This window comes from Sphaerodactylus townsendi, linkage group LG05 (genome assembly GCF_021028975.2).
Source record: "Sphaerodactylus townsendi isolate TG3544 linkage group LG05, MPM_Stown_v2.3, whole genome shotgun sequence".
NCBI lineage: Eukaryota > Metazoa > Chordata > Lepidosauria > Squamata > Sphaerodactylidae > Sphaerodactylus > Sphaerodactylus townsendi.
In genome coordinates, this window is record NC_059429.1 from 17725686 (window position 1) to 17750675 (window position 24990).

Genomic DNA, 24990 nt, shown 5'->3' on the forward strand with positions numbered 1-24990 from the left:
GGCAACAAATGTTGTTTTTGCAGGACTATTCTCTTCCTACCCATCCGCCATGGTTTTTTGTCTCCAGAAGGGACCCTCTGAATGAAAGCCACACTGAACGCAACAAGTGGTTATGTTCTTAACGACATTATTTTGTTTAAAAAGAGTCTAGTCATTCAAACGGCAGGCAGCTGTCTGCGAAAGCTGGAAACACTTTAGCCCATGGGAAGTATTTCTACTCTTCCAGCCAATAGGCTTCTGGGGAAATACACAAACCAAAACAAGTGTAAGCCAAGAATGGCAGCGGAGGTTAACAGTAAGTACTGAAGGAATCCCGAGCTGGGTGTGTAACAGCCGTCAGCACACGCTGTCTTTCAGGCGGTCCAGTGTTGTCTGCAATGCGTCCAGTTTCTTGGCAAGCCATGCTGGGGGCAGGCCTTTTTGCAGCAGTAGCTCCATGGTCTCCAGTGCCCCTGCAGCACTGTCAATTGCAGACTCGTATTGCCTCTCACTGGGGGAGTAGCACATTCTTTTCGGGGAGGACTGCAAGTTGAAACACAAGAATACTTCTGTAGCACAGCATCTCCAATAGTAAAAGCATTAACCAGTGTAAGAAGATTCTTCCCATCCTCTGCACACATAAACACTCTTATCACACTCCCACAAAGCCCCAGAAGGCTTAATGAAGTAGGACTTGCTTCTCCGGATCTAGATTCTTAGGACATTTAGGACATTCTTAGGACACTTATGCACACATGGTTCCCTTCACTTTCAGTGTACATTGGGGAGGAGACGTCTGGGGGGGATATGATTGAAGTCTATAAAATTATGCATGGGGTAGAAAATGTTGACAGGGAGAAATTTTCCTTTATTTCTCACAATACTAGAACCAGGGGGCATACATTGAAAATGCTGGGGGGAAGAATTAGGACTAATAAAAGGAAACACTTCTTCACGCAACGTGTGATTGGTGTTTGGAATATGCTGCCACAGGAGGTGGTGATGGCCACTAACCTGGATAACTTTAAAAGGGGCTTGGACAGATTTACAGAGGAGAAGTCGATTTATGGCTACCAATCTTGATCCTCTTTGATCTGAGATTGCAAATGCCTTAACAGTCCAGGTGCTCAGGAGCAGCAGCAGCCGCAGAAGGCCATTGCTTTCACATCCTGCAGGTGAGCTCCCAATGGCACCTGGTGGGCCACTGCGAGTAGCAGAGAGCTGGACTAGATAGACTCTGGTCTGATCCAGCTGGCTTGTTCTTATGTTCTTATTCCCTTTGGTTAGACTTTCATTTGTGCACATATGGTCTCTGCTTTGGAACTGACCCCTATGTTCAGATCTGAGAATCCCCACATTTTCTGAAACCTCTACAAACATGGTTTTTCTTTCCCTTTGCACTGAAAAGGAAGGCCATTATTATGCATGAAGATTTCCCCAGGGCCTTCTTTTCCTGCTCCACCCTGCCCACACCAAAGCAGTTCCTCCTTCTCCATTTTGTGATGATCAGGAGAGATTCACCCAGGCTGATGTCTTGTTGAAGGGTTCATGGCTGGAATGAACTGGCTGTTGTGGGTTTTTTTGGGGCTGCTTTGCCAGGATCTGGTACTTTTTGCTCCTAATGTTTTGCCTGCATCTCTAGCTGGCATCTTCAGAGGAATGTCGTGGTAACATGTGTTTCGTCAGTCTGGTGGTTTTCGATCAGAGGTGTCCAACTCTGGCGCTTCAGATGTTCATGGACTACAATTCCCTTCAGGCCCTGCTGGCATAGCCAATTGGGAATTGTAGCCCATGACCATCTGAATTGTAATCCATGAACATCTGAAGCGTCAGAGTTGGATCCCCCTGTTTTAGATCCTTTCACCCTCATCTGTGGCTGGAATCTTCAGAGGCATGTCACAGTAAGATGTGTTTCTCTCTGTGGTGCCATCACGCCACACTGTGCCACTGAGAGAAACCCATCTTATGGTGACATGCCTCTGAAAATGCAGCCATAGATGTGGGGAAAGATTAGAAGCAAAATCTCCCAGACCATGGCCACACAGCCCAGAAAACGTCCTACTGGATATTCACTATGAAGGGTCCTCCTCTGGGATCAGGAGAACATCCCGAGTGAGTGATTCCCACCCCTTGGTACAGGGAGGATGGAACTCTTCTACTTCCTGTATCCTGTGGTGAGAGTCATTCTCTCCCGTTTGAATACTTCCTGCAGCAGTTTTTGCTAATCAAATCTCTACAATTAGAATTTAAACAAGTAAAATAGTAATACGCAACCACCCAGATAGGAAGAAGAGATATTACAGAAAATACTCATAAACCACCACACAACAATTACAACAATGTGATGTTGACTACAGAGGGATCAAGCTGTTGCTAGCTGCCTTCAGGTCAACCAAGGAGTTGGTCCTTGCTGAACCTCGAAGCAGGAGCCATAAGGGGTGCCTATATTTTGGCTTTACAAAGAAAGCCATCGCCGTTGCCATTTCCTGACATCGGCTAAAAAGAGTGGGGAAAACTCCAGTTCCTATCAAAGCACTAGATCTAGCCTAGAAACTGACCTGAAGGGAGGTAGAGAAAGTTAAGAAATTAGATTAAAGATTAGGGGAAAAAAGCATGTCTCAAGAAAGAGCCAAACAGAAACCTACTTTCCCCGTGCTAGGCAGGAGAAGAACTTTCCCCTTCATGACAAGATACAGGAAGTAGAAGAAAAGTTTCTGCCTCCCTGTACCAAGGGGTAGGAATCACTGACTCAAGATGTCCTCCTGAACCAGAGGGAGAATCCGCAACAGCCAGTACAACCAGGAGAATTCCTTTTTACAAAAATGGTTCACAGTGCTGAAGGGGGCGGAGGAATGTGCGAACATTTTAGGTGGAATGCAAGGACCATCTCACTGTGATTGCCCTGCCACAGAAGCCAGCCACACACACCCTGCCCCCCGTGATCACACAGTTTTTTACTCTCCCACTTGGCAAACTATCGATGAACAAGATGCCCTCTTCCCCCCCAAAAAAGTGGGCAGGCAACAGAACGCATGGCAAAAAGGAAGGATTGACAAAACGGTGAAGCACTTCGGAAGAGGGAAACAACAACTCAAAATAGAAATACATGGGGGAAATACAGGTTGTGCAAACAGAAAAACCTCACCGTGAGGCAGAGGATCGACTGCTCATCAACCATGTGGTAAGTAGTATGTGCATACATGGCCTTAAACAGTTTCTTATGTAAAATTTCTTGCAAATGCCTGAAAGCTGGGTGGAAAGCTTGTCTGCCAGTAGCTGCCTTCCAGTGTGCACTAGCAAAGAAAGAGGTTCCAGTGCTCTGGAAAACAGCCACCTCTGCTCACATTTTTAAAATTTGCCTCTCCACTGGTAGAGAAGAAGAAGAGTTTTGGATTTATATCCCCCCTTTCTCTCCTGCAGGAGACTCAAAGGGGCTTACAATCTCCTTGCCCTTCCCCCCTCACAACAAACACCCTGTGAGGTAGGTGGGGTTGAGAGAGCTCCGAGAAGCTGTGACTAGCCCAAGGTCACCCAGCTGGCATGTGTGAGAGTGTGCAGGCTAATCTGAATCCCCCAGATAAGCCTCCACAGCTCAGGCGGCAGAGCTGGGAATCAAACCCGGTTCCTCCAGATTAGATACATGAGCTCTTAACCTCCTACGCCACTGCTGGTGATTTGCATGTGTACACGGGATGCTTGCATAAGACGTTCCCACTGTGGGCTGCCTAATGATGGGTACTGCAGAAACCGCTGGATTCCGTTCATAGAAATTCAGGGTGGGAAAGCGAAGCCCAGTTGTCTTAAAATGAACATAAGAACATAAGAAAGAGCCTGCTGGATCAGAGCAGAATCCATCTAGTCCAGCACTCTGCTGCTCGCAGTGGCCCACCAGGTGCCTTTGGGAGCTCACGTGCAGGATGTGAAAGCAATGGCCTTCTGCTGCTGCTGCTGCTGCTGCTCCCGAGCACCTGGTCTGCTAACGCATTTGCAATCTCAGATCAAGGAGGATCAAGATTGGTAGCCAGAGATCGACTCCTCCTCCTTAAATCTGTCCAAGCCCCCTTTAAAGATATCATTTATGCATCACACAACCTCTCTGCCACAAACCTCCTTTCATGGGGCTCCCTAAAGACAAAGCGACTACTGAAGAGAAAATTCTGAAAGGTCTTCTGTCCACCCCATTGCCCCATCACAAGAGTCCCACACTCTTAGAGCAGGACCACTTCCTGGTTTTCTTTCACAGGACAGTTGGCCCAACGAGACGGAATCTCCACCCAAAAATGCCTCTTTGTGGTCATTCAGGGCCATCTTTTCAAATGACTGGGCCAGAGGCATTACAAACATTTGGCACATTCCCATCTGATGAAGCTCCTCACTCACAGGAGTACAACTCACCTCTGCTACCCCAGTTCTTTGTCTCTCTGCTCTGTCCTCTACCAAGACGCGACTGAAAAGAACATTTTCCTCTTTCATCCGTTCTGCTCTGGCTTCTGCCGTCTCCTCGGCACGGCAGCCCTAAGAGAAAAGGCCACAGGAGGAGTAACTAAGGAGAGGCGGCAACATTATCCACCAGAGAGTGAGTCGCCCAATGGCAGGCTGATTTAAAAACATTTCCATCCACATCTTTTCATACAGCTCTAAGAGGCTTGCAGTTTTATTAACGTGAAGATGTACAATACAGTAGCAAAGATGACTGTAAAACAACAAGAAAACACGTGAAGTCACAAGCTAGCAAGAGAGACCTGGTTTTTATACACACACACACAGAGAAAAACTAAATTTCAAAAAGTCAGCAAAAGGCTCTAGGTCAGTGATGGCAAACCTATGGCACGGGTGCCAGAGGTGGCACTCGGAGCTCTCTCTGTGGGCACGCGCACACAGAGTTCCTCATGTGGGGGATGGAAAATCCCCCCCAACAAACACACATCTAGGCTGGCCTGGGCCACTGAGCACAATGTGCGCACACCGCGATGAGCAGGGAGGACTTGGCTAGCAGGCCTGGTACCTGGGCTCCAGGTGGCTGCTGCCTGGGGGGGGCGCAGATGAGGCAGAGATGTTAGAGAGGCACAGAGCGTTGCACACGGGACTTGCTGAAGGCTCGAGCAGGCTGGCCCCTGCTCGAGCGGGTGGGGCGGAGGAAGAGGGAGCCAACCGGTTTTTTCTAAACTAAAACCTCAGCAATCAGGTTAAATTGCCGGGTTGGCACTTTGTGATAAATAAGTGGGGTTTGGGTTGCAATTTGGGCACTCGGTCTCAAAAAGGTTCGCCATCACTGCTCTAGGTAAACCATCTTAAGGCCTCACCTGGATAGCCCCAGACAAGCTGGATCTCATCTCAGAAACTAAGCAGGGCTGGTCCTGGCTACTATCTATATGAAATACCAGGGTTGCCAAGCAAAGAGAGAACTGGCAAACTATCTCTGCTATTGGGGTGCTGTGTGGTTTCCGGGCTGTATGGCCGTGTTCTAGCAGCATTCTCTCCTGATGTTTTGCCTGCATCTGTGGCTGGCATCTTCAGAGGATCTGTGGCTACCATCTTCAGAGAAGATCCTCTGAAGATGCCAGCCACAGATGCAGGTGATGTCAGGCCCAGACCTGTCAGTGCCCAGATGTCTGGCTGTGTAAGAATTGCAAATGTTTTCCTGCAAGTGCTTTTCTATTTCCCTCTTCCCTTCCTGGCAACTCCCTGGCGCCAGCTCTCCTGCAAGATTAGAAGGTGCGAACGGTTCCCAGGTTCTTTGAAGCTCTGTAGTGCAAATGTTGTAGAATTTGTAAGGCACATTTGGCGTGGGACAAAGTGGGGGGGGGTTGAAGGATATAATCTCTGGATCTAACCTGGAGAGCTTAAATTCAGCTTTCTTTTGTTACTCTACGCATTGTAGAAATAAACTGCTTCAGGACTTTCCTACGGTCTCTGTTATTTCCACGTTCGAGAGCCTGACAGGCGAAACGTCAGGAGAGAATGCTGCTAGAACACGGCCATACAGCCCAGAAACCACACAGCACCCCAGTGACTCCAGCCGTGAAAGCCTTCGACAAGACATATCTCTGCTATTCTCTTGCCTTGAAACCCCCTTGAAACTTGAAAGGGGTTATTATAAATTCTAAATAGCACTTCACACCCACACAAACCATCTTCAAGACTGGGAACAAAAGCGTGCCACATCTCCCTATTCAGGCAAGCCAGACAAGATTACAAGATGCTAGATGTCTTCCTAGCCATTGTTCTGGCTCTGGAGTGAAGATCCAGGAAGGCCACATACTTCTCCTTGGCCTGGCCAAGAGAGGTCAAGTTGCAAAAAGGGACGAATTGCCCCCTTCAGCCTCAAAAAGTACCAACAGTACTTCTACTCTCTTGTTGCTAGCTGGGCCTAGGAAAGATGTTACCTCTCCCTGTGTAGGGCCCACGTCGGTGGCTTTTCCGCTGAACAAGATAGCAGGGATTTGGAATGCAACCATCAGAGGAGGGGTGGCCGGTCGCGGAGCTACAAGGGGTGGGGGGTGCACCGTGCACCGGGCGCACGCCTGGGGGGCACAAAAAATCGCCCCCAGGCCCCTCCCCCTTCCCCCGTGGCACCCCCCACTCCCCTTGCGGCGCCCCGCCAAGCGCACCCCCTTCCCCCACTTACCTTAGTTCCTTTCCTAGTTCAAGGTCTCCTGGGAAGTATAGTTCCCATCAGGCCGTTTTTACTGAGAACAGGCCTTTTGCAGCCTGAAAAAGTTTTGAACTAAGGTAAGTGGGGAAAGGGTTAGGGGTGGGGCATGGTGGCGGAAAATATAGAATGCGCACCGGGCGCAGTTTGGCCCAGCTACGCCTCTGGGGGTGGCACATAGCGCAAGAAAGAAGGCAAGCCACCTCAAGCAATGACTTAAACCACCAACGGACAAAAGAAAAAGTTCTGAGTCTTTGGATTCAAAAGATTTGAAATTCATGTTTCCTAGACTCGAATGCATACCCAGTGGCTGTTATAATAATTACACCATCTTGGGTTTAAAAAATACGATCAAGAAGTAGCTTTGTAGTTTGTGTAAATAAAATACCTTTGACAGGAAGCACACAACTTTGCTTTTCGTTTCTTCAGAGCTGAGGCACTGGGGAATTATGTCTTCATGGCTTGTTTCCTTAAGAAAGAAAAGAGAAGAATAGCTAAGCCATACACCAGTTGCAGTTTCCAGGTTGGTTTTGAGGGGAGACCAACGTACATCCGTTACAGTAGCCTAGTCTTGATATAACCGTGGAGAGAATTCAGGTGGCCAGATTGGCTGTATTACAGATTAGCTGTAAGGGGCCATTTTATGGATTAGGCCCATGGTGGCGAACCTATGGCACTCCAGATGTTCATGGACTACAATTCCCATAAGCCCCTGCCAGAATGGCCAATTGGCAGGGGGTGATGGGAATTGTAGTTCTTGAACATCTGGAGTGCCATAGGTTCGCCACCACTAGATTATTTATTATTTATTTATTTATTTATTATTGCATTTTTATACCGCCCTCCCCCGGAGGGCTCAGGGCGGTGTACAACACTAACAAACAGACAATAAAACAAGATAAAAATAAATTAAGACTTAAAATGCAGCATTCAAATATCAAACCTTATTTAAGTTTAAAAATAGATGGCATCCAACTATTAAAACCTCCTCTTAAGAGAGGGACAGTGGGTCTAGAGCAGTGATGGCGAACCTTTTCGAGGCCGAGTGCCCAAATTGCAACCCAAAACTAATTTATTTATCACAAAGTGCCAACATGGCAATTTAACTTGAATACTGAGGTTTTAGTATAGAAAAAACATTTGGCTCCAAGGCGCACGTTACTCAGGAGTAAGCTTGGTGGTAGTCAGTGGCTTTACGTTGAAGCAACTGTGCAACGCTTCGAACGGGTGAATCACAACCCTAGGAGGGTTTTACTCAGAAGCAAGCCCCATTGCCAGCAAGCGAGCTTACTCCCAGGTAAGGGTGCTTTAGTTCTTCCCATGAAAATCAGTAGGGTTTAACAGCACTTAACTGCTTCCCCAAAACTAGGTCTTAGGTTTAATGCTAATAATCTCCCTGAAATAATCAAACTATTATCACATGATGAACTCTGTGCACACGTGCCCACAGAGAGGGCTCTGAGTGCCACCTCTGGCACCCGTGCCATAGGTTCGCCACCACTGGTCTAGAGTGTTTCTCAGCATGTTTGTTTCGGGCACCCACATCAGCGGCTGGTCTCCCCAAAGGCCCGGTGGAAAAGCTCAGTCTTACAGGCCCTGCGGAACTCATTGAGGTCCCGCAGGGCCCGGACAGCTGGAGGGAGAGCATTCCACCAGGCAGGGGTCAGGGCAGTGAAAGCCCTGGCCCTGGTGGAGGCCAGCCGCATCATAGAGGGGGCGGGGATCACCAGCAGATTGGCCTCCGCAGAACACAGAGGCCGGCGTGGGACATATGGAGCCAGACGGTCTCGTAGGTACGAGGGTCCCAAGATTAGGCTGAGTTGGTAGAAAGCCTTTTTTTTCAGCTGCATTAACTTGTTTCTCCAGTAATAAAGCTGGATCCAGCATGACCCCCGAGGCTTTTAACTAAGTCTGCAAGGGTCAACTGAGCTCCATCAAAACTGGGGAGAACACAGTCCTTCAAGACCTTCCCCTTTCCAGCCAGCATTACCTCTGTCCTTTCAGGGTTTAGTTTTGATTTGCTCACTTTTAGCCAGTTAACCACAGCTATTTAGAACCTCTGCAAAATCACAAGATTTGGAGAAGGATATATACATGTTTCCCGAAAATAAGACAGGATCTTATATTAATTTTTGCTACAAAAGATGCATTAGGGCTTATTTTCAGGGGATGTCTTATTTTTGCACCCCCCACGTGACCAGATCAGCTGCGCTGGGGAATCTGTAACTAGGGCTGTTTCCGCACGGGTGGAATACAGCGACCCAGGGACGCTAAAAACAGTCCCTGGGGAGGGGTTCGCAGCAGTGGCGGCCTCGCAACCCCCAAGCGGCGCGAAGCCACTGTTTCCGAACCTCGCTCCCTGAGTGAGGTATTTCGGAAACAGCAGCTTCCAATCGCTGCCGTGTGAATGGCAGCGGCTGGAAGGCGCCATCCCCCACCCTTCCCCGAATGCCGTACCGTCCCTCCGACCTTCCGGCGCGTCGCCCCGGCCAGGGGACACACACACCCTGCCCTGAGACTGAGGGGGCGTGTCCCCTGGCTTGGGCGACACGCCGGATGGTCGGAGGGACGGTAAGATGTTCGGGCGACGGTGCAGCCCCCGCGCAGGCTGCGCCGTCTTCCCTGCCCCTACCCGGACCATTCATGTGAACGGTCCGGGGGGGGGGGTGCGTCGGCATCATATACGCCGACGCACCCCCCGAGTGTGGCCATGTGGAAACGGCCTAGGGCTTATTTTCGGGATAGGTCTTATTTTTGGGTAAACAGGGTAGAGCTGGACACTGTCCACGTACTGCTGACAACCAACCCCCAAACAGAAAATGATGTGACCTAAGGTTGAAAAATATGGTCTTATGGAGAATGGCCCTTTTTGATCCTGATCCAGCAAGCCGACCATAGCTAAGAAGCATTAGAAATAATGGAACTAGTTTGTTACCAATATTTTTAACTGAGTAAGGCCTCTGTTAAGCCCCACTGATATCAACAGGTTGAGTGTAAAACATGGACTTCAAAGAGCTTAATTTAGAGGTGACTGTCCATTTGTCCCTGCCCCAGTGGAAATGCTCTTACCTCTGCAAACTGAGTAAACGCCTCTAGGGCATGCTGATGGATCAACCAGTTACTGCTGGCAAGCAAAGATGCAAACAGACAGGACACCTTAGGCAGAATCTGTACCTAACAAGCAAACAATGCAATTATTACTTGTGCTTATTATATGCCCATATATTTCCTTGACTTCTCATCTTGGAATATGATTAAAATGGCAAACCGACAATAGGAAATCCACAGCCAACTTTGCTGGCAAAGAAACCATATTTCCCACCCTCCAAAATGAAGTGACAAACAAAATACCTGTCTGGTCATTAGTTTGTCCAGACAAATCCAATACATAAATCCAATACGAAATACAGTAAAAAGTATCAATTTGAAACTGAAGCTGTCAGGGATCTGTGACCTCCAGGTGAAAACAAACTCAACAGCAAAAACTCCACTATGCCTAGAGGCCAATTAAGAGTGATAAACTCTGTCTGGAGGACTAAGGGGGTCTCACTCTACAGCAGGGGTGTCCAACTCTGGCACCCCAGGTGTTCATCAGTCCCTGCCAGCATGGCCAAGTTTCCCTCACAGCTTCCTAAAAATATGGAATTATCAGACTATTGTTAAATGAATTTGCAAGGTTCTGATGCTACTGCATCACTTTATTCACCCATAAACGATCCATGTAGAAAAATAACAGAGACTACCAGTCCACTTTATTTACCTGGCAATCTGGTGGAATAAATAATTTCCCCATTGAAGAGAGAAAATCTAAGATTGCAAGCTGAATATGGTCTGGAGGCTTCACTTGGAGGAGAGAATATTGCAACGCCAATATCTACAGGAAGAGAGACGTTTGAGAACCACCAATATTAAAGGAGGATTACGGGAAGGTATTTCTGCTCCAATGGGAACAGAATGCTCAAAGAACATTCAAATGCAACTAAAAAGACACAATGCAAGTAGTGTATCACCCACAACCGTCAACAAGCACAGCCCCACTTTTTTGAAGCACTAAGTTATGCCCTTTTATGTCCCTTGTTTGTTTTAGAGCAGCGGTTCTCAACCTGTGGGTCAGACCCCTTTTTCTCTCTTTCTCACAATACTAGAACCAGGGGGCATCCATTGAAAATGCTGGGGGGGAAGAATTAGGACTAATAAAAGGAAATACTTCTTCACGCAACGTGTGATTGGTGTTTGGAATATGCTGCCACAGGAGGTGGTGATGGCCACTCACCTGGATAGCTTTAAAAGGGGCTTGGACAGATTTATGGAGGAGAAGTCGATTTATGGCTACCAATCTTGATCCTCTTTGATCTGAGATTGCAAAGGCCTTAACAGACCAGGTGATCGGGAGCAACAGCCGCAGAAGGCCATTGCTTTCACATCCTGCATGTGAGCTCCCAATGGCACCTGGTGGGCCACTGCGAGTAGCATAGAGCTGGACTAGATGGACTCTGGTCTGATCCAGCTGGCTTGTTCTTATGTTCTTATGGGGTTTGCATGACTCTTTCACAGGGGTCGCCTAAGACCATTGGAAAACACATCTTTTGTATTGTTAAAGCTATTGTTATATATTATTTTCATTATGGTTGGGGGTCACCACAACATGAGGAACTGTATTAAAGGGTCACGGTATTAGGAAAGTTGAGAACCACTGTTTTAGAGACACCCAAAGAAAGAAAGCAGCACCCATTCTGGTTAGCCTTCCAAATCAGGTTTGTTGGCTTGATTTAAACCCTGATTGATGGACATCTTAGTTTCGTTTGATATAAATGCAACACCAAATCACTGTTAAGGTAATTCAGGGATAGAAGCGTGTGGGTTGGGGAAGGATTCAAGCCATGGCATTAGAGCTGAACCTAGCCTGATGCACATGCTTTGAACTTCGGACACAAGGAGCGGCAACTTCTGAACTTCCTCCCATTGCAGAGATTCTCAAATGTGCAATAAGACTGCTCGGCTGCAAGTCCAGACAAGAGACTCTCAGAAAACAAGCGAGGCAGGTTTTAAAAAAAGAGAATCACAGCCGCCGTGACCAATTAGTGGATTGAACTGGGTTGACAAAAGACTCACTGGACATGTGTGTTGTGGCCTGCCTTGCCCACCACACGGGCTCTTACCTGAACAAGCATTTGAGACTCCACAAGTTGGATGAAGTGCTTCAAAAGTCGAAATGTCAAGCAAACAGCCTGTTGCAGACAGGGCTGACTGGAGACCTTCCCAGGACGAGAAAAAATATATTATAGTTATAAAAACAAAATCAGAACTATAGGCAAGAATAATCCTACGCAGGTGGCCTAATCTATTTACATGTGAGGGATGGGACAGAGTAGATCAGCGGTCTGCAACCTGCGGCTCTCCAGATGTTCATGGACTACAAATCCTATCAGCCACTGCCAGCATGGCCAATTGACCAGCCTCAGTTGGAGTCTCCCCAGTTTTTAAACAGAGGCTGGATGGCCATCTGTCACGAGTGCTTTGATTTTGTGTTCCTGCATTGCAGTGGGTTGGACTTGATGGCCCTTGGGGTCTCTTACAACTCTATGGCTGATTCTGCATGGGCCAAAAACAGCAGCGTGAAAATGGCATGAAAATGGTGTAAAAGGGTTTAAAACGGTGTAAAAGGGTTCATACTGTTTTCACACCGTTTTCACACCGCTGTTTTTGGCCCATGCGGAATCAGCCTAAGATTTATCAGCAGAGTTTAAAGTGGAGTCACTCTGGTAAGATGAGAAGGTTTATAGTCTTCTTGCACTCACTGCAGCCTCCACCACTCTTGGAAAATAATACTCTCCACGCAAGATGTTCTTTCCATAGGAAGGTTTTACTTTAGTAGTTGCAAAGTTACTCAAGTCTATTCTATACAAGACTATCAAACTATACAGAACTCTTCAGCAATGATAAAGTTCAACACACAGAGAACTTAAATCTATCTCAACTTAGCATAGCACAGTGATGGCGAACCTTTTCGAGACCGAGTGCCCAAATTGCAACCCAAACCCCACATATTTATCGCAAAGTGCCAACCTGGCAATTTAACCTGAATGCTGAGGTTTTAGTTTAGAAAAAAACTGATTGGCTCTCTCTTCCTCCGCCACACCTGCTCGAGCAGGGGCCAGCCTGCTCCAGTCTCCAGCAAATCCCATGCACACCACTCTGTGCCTCTCTAGCATCTCTGCCTCCTCTGTGGCCCCCGCCTTGGGCAGCAACCACCCGGAGCACAGGCACCAGGTCCAACAGCCGAGTCCTCCCTGCTCACCACGGTGCACACACGTTGTGCTCAGTGGCCCAAACCAGCCTAGGCGTGTGTGTGTGGCGGGGTGATTTTCCGCCCCCCACATGACAAACTCTGTGTGTGCGTGCCCACAGAGAGGGCTCCGAGTGCCACCTCTGGCACCTGTGCCATAGGTTCGCCATCACTGGCATAGCATATACAATGCATACATCAGGGATACTTTTCCCCGCCCATGCCACAGCCTCTCATTGGTCTAGAATTACTATTGAATTCACCAATCATGTTAAAGGTCAATCTTGGCTACTTTTGCCCCTAGACTGACTGTCTCCGTCCTCTGGGTTTTGCAAACTTCTGCTAACTTAGAAAATGACCTTTTTGTGAACTTTTACTCTCTTTTTTATATATCATGACATGATTCTACCATATTCATCATGGGTAATGCTGGATGATGCCGCAGCATGGGGAAATCAGTGTGTTTTCTAACCTGTGCAATGTTCACAGCAGCCAAAAGCTGGCCAGCAGCTCTGACAAGCGCCATCTGCTGTCCCGCCTCCAGAGTCTCTCCGGCAGTTTGGCACACTGACAGCAGGGCAGAAAGAGCAGCGTTCTTACAGAAAAGGGAAAAGATACGAGAAAGTAAGAACATGTTGTGGGATGAACTCTACAGCTCAAAAGTTCTCAAGATGTTAATGGAACCCCAAGGAGCAGATTTAGAAGATCAGCTTTGTAACAGCAGCACTTCAAAATATACAGTGATTACACACATTTTAAGAGAATAATTTAAGCAAATCAGCTGGACTTTATTCCGGCAACTATGAGTACACCAGATTAATCGAGGTCGATAAGAACCTAGCAGAAACCGCTTCTGCTTATTTAGTTTTTTCTAAGCAACTAGAACTAAAAAAGTTTTCTGTTCCCAGCATTTTGGGTTCTTCACAATGAAAACTGGTGGGAGATTGATAAACTTTGCCCAATATATTGTCGAAGGCTTTCGCGGCCGGATTCAACCGGTTATGGTGGGTTTTCTGGTCCACACAGCCCGGAGAACCCACCAGAACCAGTTTACCCAATATGTTACAAGCAATGCCTAATCTCTTCACAAATCATGCAAGTCTTTGAAGACTGTATTGTTGAAGGCTTTCACAGCCGGAATCACTGGAGTGCTGTGTGGTTTCCAGGCTGTATAGCCGTGTTCTAGCAGCATTCTCTCCTGACGTTTCGCCTGCATCTGTGGCTGGCATCTTCAGAGGATCTGATGTAGGAAAGGAAAGCAAGTGGAGTATATATACTGTGAAGTCAATAGGTGAGGCCATCTGAATAGAAGTAGCTTGGCATGTGAGTAACAATGAAGTCTGTAGCATGTGAGTCACAATGAAGATAGCAAGGTCAATAGGTGAATGCATCTGAATAGAAGTAACCTGGCCTTTCTTTGAAGGCTGTGTCAAGACAAAGAAACGGCACAATCCCTTTGGGGATCCCCTGTAACATTCAACAGACAGAGATTCAAAAAGATCTAAAAGGGGAATCCTCAGCATTTACAAGTCATAGGCCCCTTCCGCACATGCAAAATAGTGCGTTTTCAAACCACTTTCACAACTGTTTGCAAGTGGATTTTGCTATTCCGCACAGCTTCAAAGAGCACTGAAAGCAGTTTGAAAGTGCATTATTCTGCATGTGCGGAATGAGCCATAGTCTGCTCAAGCTTTGCCTCACCTCCCACAGAAGCTCCTGCAGTGGCCGTTTGCTACTCAGCAACTCTTCGAATCGTGCAAGACCTGTCGCAAAAAGTTCGTGAGCAACTTGCTTCCGAAGTGGAGCCATCAGGGCCTTGAGAGAAAGATGCTGCCATAAGATCAGATTCTCCATTTCCTTGGGAGGAAATCTTTGGATAAACTCCATCTGAAAGGGAGACCATTTTAGAGAGACTGCCCCTGAAACCTGAACAGTAACTACAGTCAGATGATAGTCCACGACAGGCTTGAATGCAGCTTGTTCTCATGTGTTCCCCCTCCCCACTTGTTCCTATGTGTTCCCTCCCCCACCCCACACATACACCATACACCATGTGTTCCCCCCCCCCCACACCCCACTTTCCTGGCTGGGCAGAGCACTAGGTTTCCAGGATGAGAAACCTACAGTCAATTGTATGTTAGCTTTTACACTGGGACGCAGACACCTGACAAACTGGAGTCTGCCTCTCTACCTACCACGCTAGCTGGGATTAAGGAAAATGTAAATGTCAGGGGTCTGCAACCTGTGGCTCTCCAGATGTTCATGGACTACAAATCCCATCAGCCACTGCCAGCATGGCCAACTGGTTGATGGGAATTGTAGTCCATGAACATCTGGAGAGCCACAGGTTGCAGACCCCTGGTCTAGACAAACAGTGTGTGTAGTGGTTAAGAGCAGCCAACTCTTTCTGGGGAACCAGGTTCGATTTTCCGCTCCTCCACGTGAAGCCTGCTGGGTGACCTTGGACCAGTCGCAGTTCTCTTAGAGCTCTCTCAGTCCACACAGAGGCAGACAGTGGCAAACCACCTCCAAACATCTCTTGCCTTAAAAATTCTACGGAGTCACCGTAAGTCAGCTGGGACTTGGTGGTACTTTCCACTACCCTATGTCCAGTGCCCATTTGTTCCCATTTTAGGAATATCTTTGGGGAGGACTGCTGCTTGCGTAGTACTGCTGGCTAAACGTGATTGCCAGTGTGCTGTTATTTTTATACCATTTTATACAGGCTTGGTAGTAATTTGTTTATTTTGTGATTCAAATTATGTTACATTGAATTTTAAGGGTTCATTGTTAGCTGCCTTGCAGGTCTATTATCAAACTGAAAGACAACATACAAATATCTTTTAAAGCTACAATTTTTAATTAACTATTATATTAACAAACCTGATCTGGACAGCCCCAGGTTAGCCTGAGCTCATCAGATCTCAGAAGCTAAGCAGGTTCAGTCCTGGTCAGTGTTTGGATGGGAGACCTCCAAGGAATACCAGGATCATGTTGCAGAGGCAGGCGATGGTAAATCTCCTCTGAATGTCTCTTGTTTTGAAACCCCACCAGGAGTCAACATACCTTAAGTTAGCTGTGATTTGACAGCAAAAAAATTACACTCAGAAACCAAAATCAGCCTAAAATGACATATAATCTAACAGAGACGTAGGGGGAGGAAACCTGCTCCGGGTACCCACCCCCCACTCCCACGCCCCACTTACCTGGCTAGGCTGCTGCCGGGCACCCCTTGGCCCCCCCGGCTGCTCCTTCAGCTGGTGGAGCCTCCACCAGCCAAAGGAGCAGCCTGGTGGGGCAGGCCAAGGGGAGAGGATGTGGGGGGGATTCTCTGCCCCCAGGTGACCAGCTGGCGTGCGCCTGGGGACATGTGACTCCACGTGTCCCTGTGAGCGCTCCGCCTCTGCAATCTAGCCATTAGCCTCACCAATCAAAATTACAGGTTGAAACAGACCAGGAGGGGCTGAACCAATACTCACCTGGTGATTGGGAGCCATTAGGAAGAGCAGGCGTCTCAACAGGACACCCAGCAGAGAGAGCCGATAATGTTCAGCAGGACAAGCTCTTATCTGGATCAGGGTAAGAAAAATGTATAAGCTTTCTGTGATCAAACAATCAAAGGAACATTTTAAAATTCAATTTTTAAAAAAGAAAATATTTGTGATAAAACTCTTTAAGGACCAAAAGTTGCAAACAATGGACTGCATTTTAGGAACCACCCCAGACAATGATTTATTACTGAGGCCAGATCTCAAACCCCACATATGCATCTATCCCAACTGAACCACGTCCCAGATTGGACCGCACTGCATACATTACAAACTGTGTCACAAGTGGAAATGACCAGTCTCTCATGAAAGCTGCCTGCATACTGCAAGGGATACTTCAGTGATCTCATCCAGATGACTCAAACAAATAAGCCAAGCCCCAGACTACAGAGCAGGCAGAATGAAAATCTCTAGCAGAAGTAGCTGATCACAGCTGAATAAAATGAAGAGAATGGCATACGCCATTTAGGGTCCCAGCGAATAAATGAAATAGGACATAAATGGAATAAACACATCAGCAAACCATTATATTTGAATTGAGTATGAAATGAAAACCACCAATTAAGGATCTTGGAATATATTTTGAATAATGATTACATCACCATCAGTGGCATAGTGGTTAAGGGCAGGTGTACTCTAATCTGAAGGAACCAGGTTTGATTCCCCACTCTGCCGCCTGAGCTGTGGAGGCTTATCTGGGGAATTCAGATTAGCCTGTGCTAATCCCACATACGCCAGCTGGGTGACCTTGGGCAAGTCACAGTTCTTCTGAACTCTCTCAGCCCCACCTACCTCACAGGGTGTTTGTTGTGAGGGGGGAAGGGTAAGGAGTTTGTAAGCCCCTTCGAGTCTCCAATAGGAGAGAAAGGGGGGATATAAATCCAACTCTTCTTCTTCTTCTTCATCGCGTGTGAAATTACCATTCATAGAACTGTTAAAGAACTCAAGAGGAAGAGGAAGTCTTTAAGGGGAAAAGGAACAGCCTCCCAGTCTGCATTGCCAACTTTTCTTCACAGGAGGAGTCAAACAAAAAAACTGGGTTAGAATTTGAGTCTAATTATGCTCTACTTATAAACGTGCACACACACACACCATACTCTACTTCACACACACCATACTCTACTTACCAAACTGGCTATTGTCAGTGCATGTTGAGCACACAGATCTGCTGTTCCGTACCTGAGAAATGAAAAGAACTGAAAAATTAGCAAGACCTTCCAGTGCTTCACTAGTCTCTGCTGATCTTAAAGTCAGAGTGTTGCTGGCTTAGCCTTTAAGCATACTGAGCACAGCACTGAAAAGCCAATCGATCTCTGCCTAACTGGCTGTTGTGGGTTTTCCAGGCTGTATGGCCATGGTCTGGTAGTCTTAACTCCTAACGTTTCACCCGCATCTATGGCTGGTATCTTCAGAGGCACAGAATCATAGAACTGGAAGCGACCACAAGAGCCATCCAGTCCAACCCTCTGCCATGTAGGAATACATAATCAAAACACTCCTCAGAAATGGCCATCCAGTCTCTGTTTAAACACCTCCAAAGAAGGACACTCCACCAACACTCTGAGGCAGAGTATTCTACTGTCGACCAGGAAGTTCTTCCTAATGTTTAGGTGGAATCTCTTTTCTTGTACCTTGAACCCATTACTGCTGGTCCTAGCCTCTGGAGCAGCAGAAAACAAACTTGCTTCCTCTTCAACATGATATCCCTTCGAATATTTGAACATAGCTACCATGTCATCGCTTAACCTTCTCTTCTCCATACATGTCACAGTAAGACATGTAATACCCAGAAAATACATAACAGTCAGTTGATACCAGCTGTGAAAACCGTGGACAATACATCCTTCAGTCTAATTTAATGGCACCTTATTAACCGAAGAAAATGGAAATACTACATATGCCAACTTACCTTCTAAGAGAGAGGGCGGAATACAAACTGAGAGGCAATATTTACTTAGTGGGTACAGTTCTAACCTAGGGTCATCGAGGTTAAAATCCCCACTCTGCCATGAAGCTTACTAGATGGATGACTGAGCTAGCCCCAACCTCAAGGGGCTGCTATTGTCAGGATGGCTTCCTTCCATCAGTTGGGGAAGGGAGATCGAGCCATTAACACTGGCTATCACCCTGGCGTCAGACCGTCTCCTCCTTCCCATCTGGCCAGTTGACCTCGGGCCTCCCTGGGCTCCCATCCTGCTAGGTGTGAAGTGGTTCCTGTCTTTTGTGTCTTTCTCTTTGTTGCTATACTGAGGCCTTTTGCGGTTTGTCCCACAGAATCGTCTACGCTTGGTCATGCTTTGGTTGCCGAATAAAGCCTACAGTTTGAAAACTACAGTTTCTTTATTTCTGGACTGAAGTCTTACAGCTATGGCAGTGGTGGCAAACCTATGGCACGGGTGCCAGAGGTGGCACTCAGAGCCCTCTCTGTGGGCACGTGCAAGCAGAGTCACCCCCCCACCTGTGGGCACGCACAGAGTCACCCCCCCCCCCCACCTGGGCCCGATTATTAGCATTAAACCTAAGACCTAGTTTTGGGGAAGCAGTGTAGGTAACCCTGTTAAGCGCTGTTAAACCGCACTGATTTTCACGCGAAGAACTAAAGCGCAATCCTTTACCTGGGAGTAAGCTTGGTTGCTGGCAATGGGGCTTCCTTCTGTGTAAACCCTCCTAGGGTCATGATTTACCCGTTGGAAGAGTTGCACAGTTGCTTCAAAGCCAAGCCACTGACTACCACCAAGCTTACTCCTGAGTAATGTACGCCTCCGAGCCAACCGTTTTTTCTAAACTAAAACCTCAGTATTCGGGTTAAATTGCCGTGTTGGCACTTTGCGATAAATAAGTGGGTTTTGGGTTGCAATTTGGGCACTCGGTCTCGAAAAGGTTCGCCATCACTGAGCTATGAGGATAAAATGTAGGATGGGAGAACTATGGAAGCTGCCTTGATTTCTTCTGAGGAAGGGCTAAGAATGAAATAGTAATGTCAATACAAAAACAGATCCCGTGGTGGCGAACCTATGGCACTCCAGATGTTCATGGACTACAATTCCCATCAGCCCCTCCCAGCATGGCCAATTGGCTAGGCCTCTGTTACAGGCTTCAACAGATGCTCATCTTACCGGGCAAGGAAGCACCAGGCATCCACAGCTAGGAGAACAGTGATCATGTTAGAACCCAGCACAGTTTCCAGCAGCAACCGTTCCTGGGCAAGAAAAGTAAACACGTACACACAAGTAAAAAGTTGTTGGGAAGAACTTATAGCTACTCTTTTTTTTATCATTCCGCCATCTAAGGTATAAAACAACCACACTTTCAGCTAAGCCCACTAAAAGGCCTCAGATCAGTCATATTATCTCTCTATCTGGATTCCATTGAAAGGTACAAAATGATTACTTCTCCACTGAGGCAGGAGGACATCTTGAAGATGGGTGGTTCCTAACCTGTCCAATAGGGAGGCAGAAGATTTTTTTTTCTTGAGGAGCAGCAGTGGTGTAGTGGTTAAGAGCAGGTGCATTCTAATCTGGAGGAGCTGGGTTTGATTCCCCGCTCTGCCACTTGAGCTGTGGCGGCTTATCTGGGGAATTCAGATTAGCCTGTGCACTCCCACGCACACCAGCTGGGTGACCTTGGGCTAGTCACAGTTCTTCTGAGCTCTCTCAGCCCCACCCACCTCACAGGGTGTCTATTGTGGGGGGGGGGAGAGAAAGGAGTTTGGAGGCCCCTTTGAGTCTCCTATAGGAGAGAAAGGTGGGACATAAATCCAACTCGTTTTCTTCAAAGTCACCACCCCCTCCCCTTCAGTTTGTTTGCTGCCTTGGATGGGGAGAGCAGGGAGTAAACTTGGATGGGGAGAGAGAGTAGCCAGGCTCTACTTCTCTGCTATCTATCTTACCTTTTTCGTTAAATTGTTTATTGGTCGTCTCACACCTTCTGATTGAATTGCTGGCTATATTTTACAAACCACCTTGAGTCTCAGTGAGAAAGGCTGACTCTAAACAAAGCACAATCAAATCACACCAATTGGTCTTGGCTTAAAACACTCCTTACCAGCAGAGGAAAATGTGACGCAGAGAGAGAGGTGATAAAGGCACACAAGTGGACACAGACGTAGTGGTAGAAGGTGACAGAGGTTTCTGGTTTTCCAGGCGACATCACTCCCGGCAAAAAGACAGGAAGGGAAAGCTCTCCGGAGCACTGCTGAAGGCTGAGGAAGAGAGCAGTAAACAAGGGGAACCTGCAAAGACATGGAGAACAATGATGTGACTTCCACAAGACCAAATCCTTGAGCAAGCCTCATAATACATCGCTAAACAGAGCCAGTGCAGCATTGTGTAGAGCAGGGGGTCTGCAACCTGCGGCTCTCCAGATTTTCATGGACTACAAATCGGCCATGCTGGCAGGGGCTGATGGGAATTGTAGTCCATGAACATCTGGAGAGCCGCAGGTTGCAGACCCCTGAGCCTGCTGGATCACGCCAGGCAGCCTCATCCAAAGCCGGATGCGGCAGGACGCGGCACTGGGAACGAGCTCCAAATCCCCAGCTGCTAGAGAGCCCTATAGGGCTTACAGCACTTATACCACCCAAAGATGAGATAAGTCTGAGGGCCAGGGCACAGCACTCCTGGCCCTAAACCCCGGCAGGGAGACGACTAACATTGGCTAACAGTCCAGACTTCCGGGTTTTGTGGAGTGGGGCTGAGGGACTGGTGGCCGCCGGCACCAGGTCACGCCACTTTTAAATGATGCCTTTATTGGCATAAAATAAACATACAAAATCAGCATACAAAATTTGCCCATTATTGCTCACAATTATAGACACTGGTACTAAAATACTAAATACTAAAATATATGCATGGTCCTTCTGTAACTATAGGACATTCCTTCAGCTAAGTTAACTCACTTAAACGTCATCGGATACTGACAGAAGCTAGCAAAATTACTGCTGGCTATATGTGGTCATAATACATAGACATTGGTTGGTATTCATCTAGACTTACGTCTATTATTGTTAGCAGAAATTTTGCTACATTCTCACACACTGTGGGATCCATGTTGTTCAAAAGCATAGGTATCTTAAGAGCATCAGTTAGATTGTTATACAGAAATGGGATAAGTGCAGATTGTGACATTCTGATTTTTGCAAACCTTACACAATGAAAGAGGGTATGGTCGAGTGTCTCCACCTGACCCATATTGCATGGACATAGCCTCCTCTGTTTATCAATTTGTTGATATCTGCCATAGAGCAGCATAGAAGGCATTAGATTGAATCTGGCCAGTGTTAAGGCTCTTCTTAATTTAGGGCTGGTGATCCACTGTGAATAGGTCACGCCACTTCCTAAAGCCCTTCTGCCCTCCCCACTGGATGGGGCTGTCATGCGATTAACTACCAGGCTTCCGCAAAGTAAAAGGCAAAACACCCTGATCTTTTATATAAAACGTTGGCAAGCAATGAAACACACAAAGTAGAAATTAGCAGCACAAAACACCCTGATCTTTTATATAAAACGTTGGCAAGCAATGAAACACACATAGTAGAAATTAGCAGCACAAAACACCCTGATCTTTTATATAAAACGTTGGCAAGCAATGAAACACACAAAGTAGAAATTAGCATCTTCTATCGGGGAGAAGTTAACTGGAGTGTTTTCAGAAAAAAAAACAAACAATCTACATGGTTAACTGTTTCAATTGACAAAGTATACAGGTCTTTAGAATTTTATGAGTCTATGGCCGTTTCCGCACGGCCACGCTAGGGGCAAGGCCGGGCGCATTACCAACGCTGACATTACACACCATCTCGACCGTTCGCGCGAACGGTCCCGGTACGGGCAGGGAAGATGGCGCAGCACTGCGCTGTCACCCGATCAACATATCTTCCCTGCGACCTTCCGGCGCATCGCCCAGGCCAGAGTACACCCCCCCCCCTGCCCTGCGCGACAGCTCTGGAGTCGCAGGGCAGGGGGGCGTGTCCCCAGGCCTGGGCGACGCACCGGAAGGTCGCAGGGAAGGTACGTTGATCGGGAACGGGGGTGGGGGTGGGGTGGGGGGTGGCGTTCGCACGGCAGCAGCTGGAAGCCGTTGTTTCCAGAAAACCTCGCTTGGGGAGCGAGAGTCACGCAAACAGCGGCTTCAGCTAACCGCTTAAGAGCAGTGGGCGCGGCTGCAATGCAGCTGCACCCCCCCCATTATTATTATTATTATTTATTTATTTAATTTGTATACCGCCCGAGCCCCGAAGGGCTCCGGGCGGTGAACAACATTCACTACAACATCAACAGGAGCGGTCGTACAAATATAAACACATAGGCTCCATCCCATAAAATAGCTTAAAACTCATAAAACAGCAAAAAACCATAATACATAATAAAAGGCGTCCGACCCCAATTTAAAACCTACCCCCATGGGGGGGGATGGCAGGACCCCTCAATATGAGGGGACCCTGATGTAACTGCCCTAGGGGCAGGGCAGTAAGGGGGCACCATGTCAGCAGCTGGACACTCCAAAGCTGGACACTCCATGCGAACAGCTCCCTAGGGACGGTGTTTTTGCCATCCCTAGGGCGCTATAAATGGCCCGTGCAGAAAGGGCCTTTGCTTAGTACCCTCCTATAACCGTTTTATTGAAGATAAAGCCTGAAAAAATGTTTCAGGTCATAGAAATTGCTTCTCTTTTTCATTTACCGTATAATGTTTGTATGAACAGGAATGTTGCTATTAGTGTATGTAGTAGATCCTTTGTTTGGTACCAACTGTGATACCAACATTCTGGGACCTCGTATTAATTTCTTAATAAATATTTTCTACATTAAAAACACAACACAAAAAACAGTTAAAAGGATAACAAATTTGGATATGGTGGTGGTAGTGTCCTAGACAAGTAAATAGGATATGAATTATGTACAAATGTTAACAGTTTATAAACTGTACGTTGGTAGCAGAATATAATTTAAAAAACATAGACAACATAGGAATTTGAGCAAAACTGAGGCCTCTTCCACACATGAAGAACAATGCAGTTTCAATCCACTTTCACAATTGTTTGCAAGTGGATTTTGCTATCCCGCACAGCGGCAAAGTGCATTGAAAGTGGATTGAAAGTGCATTACTTTGCATGTGAGGAAGGAGCCTGAATCAGGCTGCCCTTTCTTTGCTTCCTTAAACCCATACATCGCCCTTTTCTCTGCAGGCCAATGCATATCTATTTTACAGAGTGCCTCCACAACATGTCAAGAGAGCTACTACCTGCCGACCCAACTTCTCAGTTATAATTACCTGGGAGTGTCTTCTTGGAAATGATTTCCTGTATTCCAAAGCGCCTGTACCTCTTGAGGCTGGGATGGCAACAGGTCCATTACAGAAAGCAGGAGATGGCACTGTGCAAAGTGCTGCTCAGGAGGGAGAGCTGAAGGTGATATTTATTTATTTATTACGTCACATTTATAGCCCGCCCTCCCCTGAAAGGCTCAGGGCCTTACAACCAACATGTTACAACCAACATACCATAACTAAAAATCACAACATCGAAGAAAACACTTTAGTGACTCAGCAAACAGATTTTAAACAGTAATAAAAAGATGGCAACAACCTACCCTCACCCACTGCACCCACGAGAGGCCAAGGCAACAGATGGAACACAGCATCACCTCGCCTGGCCAGGCGGCAAGTGTTTGAAGCAGGTGTTATAACTGAACCCAAGCTTTCATTCGTGCAGAGCCTCTCTTGGCCTGATAGAGCAGGTGTAGAAAGCCCCAAACGGATTTAACTGACACCTGGGGGTGGGGACTGCATTCAGACAAGCATGAGCCAAAATTGTTCCCCAAATCCTGTTTTGGTTTGGCTCAGGATTATCTACAAACGGCCCAAAACGCTTCCAAAATCTTGGGGTAACGATATCTCTCAAAATGTCAAGGGCACTGAGGTTTGGGACAGGCCGAAGAATAAATGCCTAGTGAGGAAGGTGGCAGAGAATGACCCAAGCGGGCTGTGGTACCGATGCTGCTGTGGCCCTTCAAAATATAAAGGAATACCAAGGTAGACTTGGCCTTCCAAAAAATTCCCTGGGGGAGGAGGTTCTAAACATATCTGATCAAAAGTTCCACTTTGATAAATGAGGATATTTGCATCAATTCATTTATCTGAATTTTAATTTGTAGAATTTGTAGCTTTTACCTAAAAACTACATCATCCAATCAACCCAGAAAGCTTTTCAAACTCCGCCACATTCTAAATTGACTTTTCCTGGTCTTGTTCCTTCCCACTCCTGCAAACCAACGTTCACAAGCTGTTTGGAGAATTTAGAATGCAGAGATTTGCCTGCTGTTGCTGCCAATGGAGATCTGTGGATTATGTCAAAGGAAAAGTAGACTAGCCCATAAGTCAACCAACCCATTCGAACCACCACTGAGTTGCTTAACAGAGACCAATATCCCAGTTAGTTTTGCCCTTAAACTCCACTGGCAGCATTAGTATTATTTGCACAACATTAGTATTATTTGAACAACATATGAGGAAAAATCCATCCTATTT

The 24990-nt window shown here is 47.0% G+C and overlaps 1 protein-coding gene across 1 annotated transcript in view; it reads right to left on the bottom strand.

Annotated features, from left to right (window-relative positions):
- Nucleotides 1-110: 110 nt before the first annotated feature.
- LG05H1orf112 (linkage group 05 C1orf112 homolog) overlaps nucleotides 111-24990 on the bottom strand; it is a 38132-nt gene continuing 13252 nt past the window's right edge. The window contains exons 12-24 of the mRNA XM_048497543.1: nucleotides 23737-23866; nucleotides 20510-20696; nucleotides 19582-19664; nucleotides 17593-17644; nucleotides 16397-16486; nucleotides 14619-14804; nucleotides 13390-13512; nucleotides 11791-11886; nucleotides 10392-10505; nucleotides 9701-9805; nucleotides 7020-7100; nucleotides 4375-4494; nucleotides 111-522 (exon numbers count right to left, since the gene is read on the bottom strand). Coding sequence (XP_048353500.1) covers nucleotides 337-522; nucleotides 4375-4494; nucleotides 7020-7100; nucleotides 9701-9805; nucleotides 10392-10505; nucleotides 11791-11886; nucleotides 13390-13512; nucleotides 14619-14804; nucleotides 16397-16486; nucleotides 17593-17644; nucleotides 19582-19664; nucleotides 20510-20696; nucleotides 23737-23866 — 1553 coding nt within the window. The 3' untranslated portion in view covers nucleotides 111-336. The remainder of the gene's footprint in view (nucleotides 523-4374; nucleotides 4495-7019; nucleotides 7101-9700; nucleotides 9806-10391; nucleotides 10506-11790; nucleotides 11887-13389; nucleotides 13513-14618; nucleotides 14805-16396; nucleotides 16487-17592; nucleotides 17645-19581; nucleotides 19665-20509; nucleotides 20697-23736; nucleotides 23867-24990) is intronic.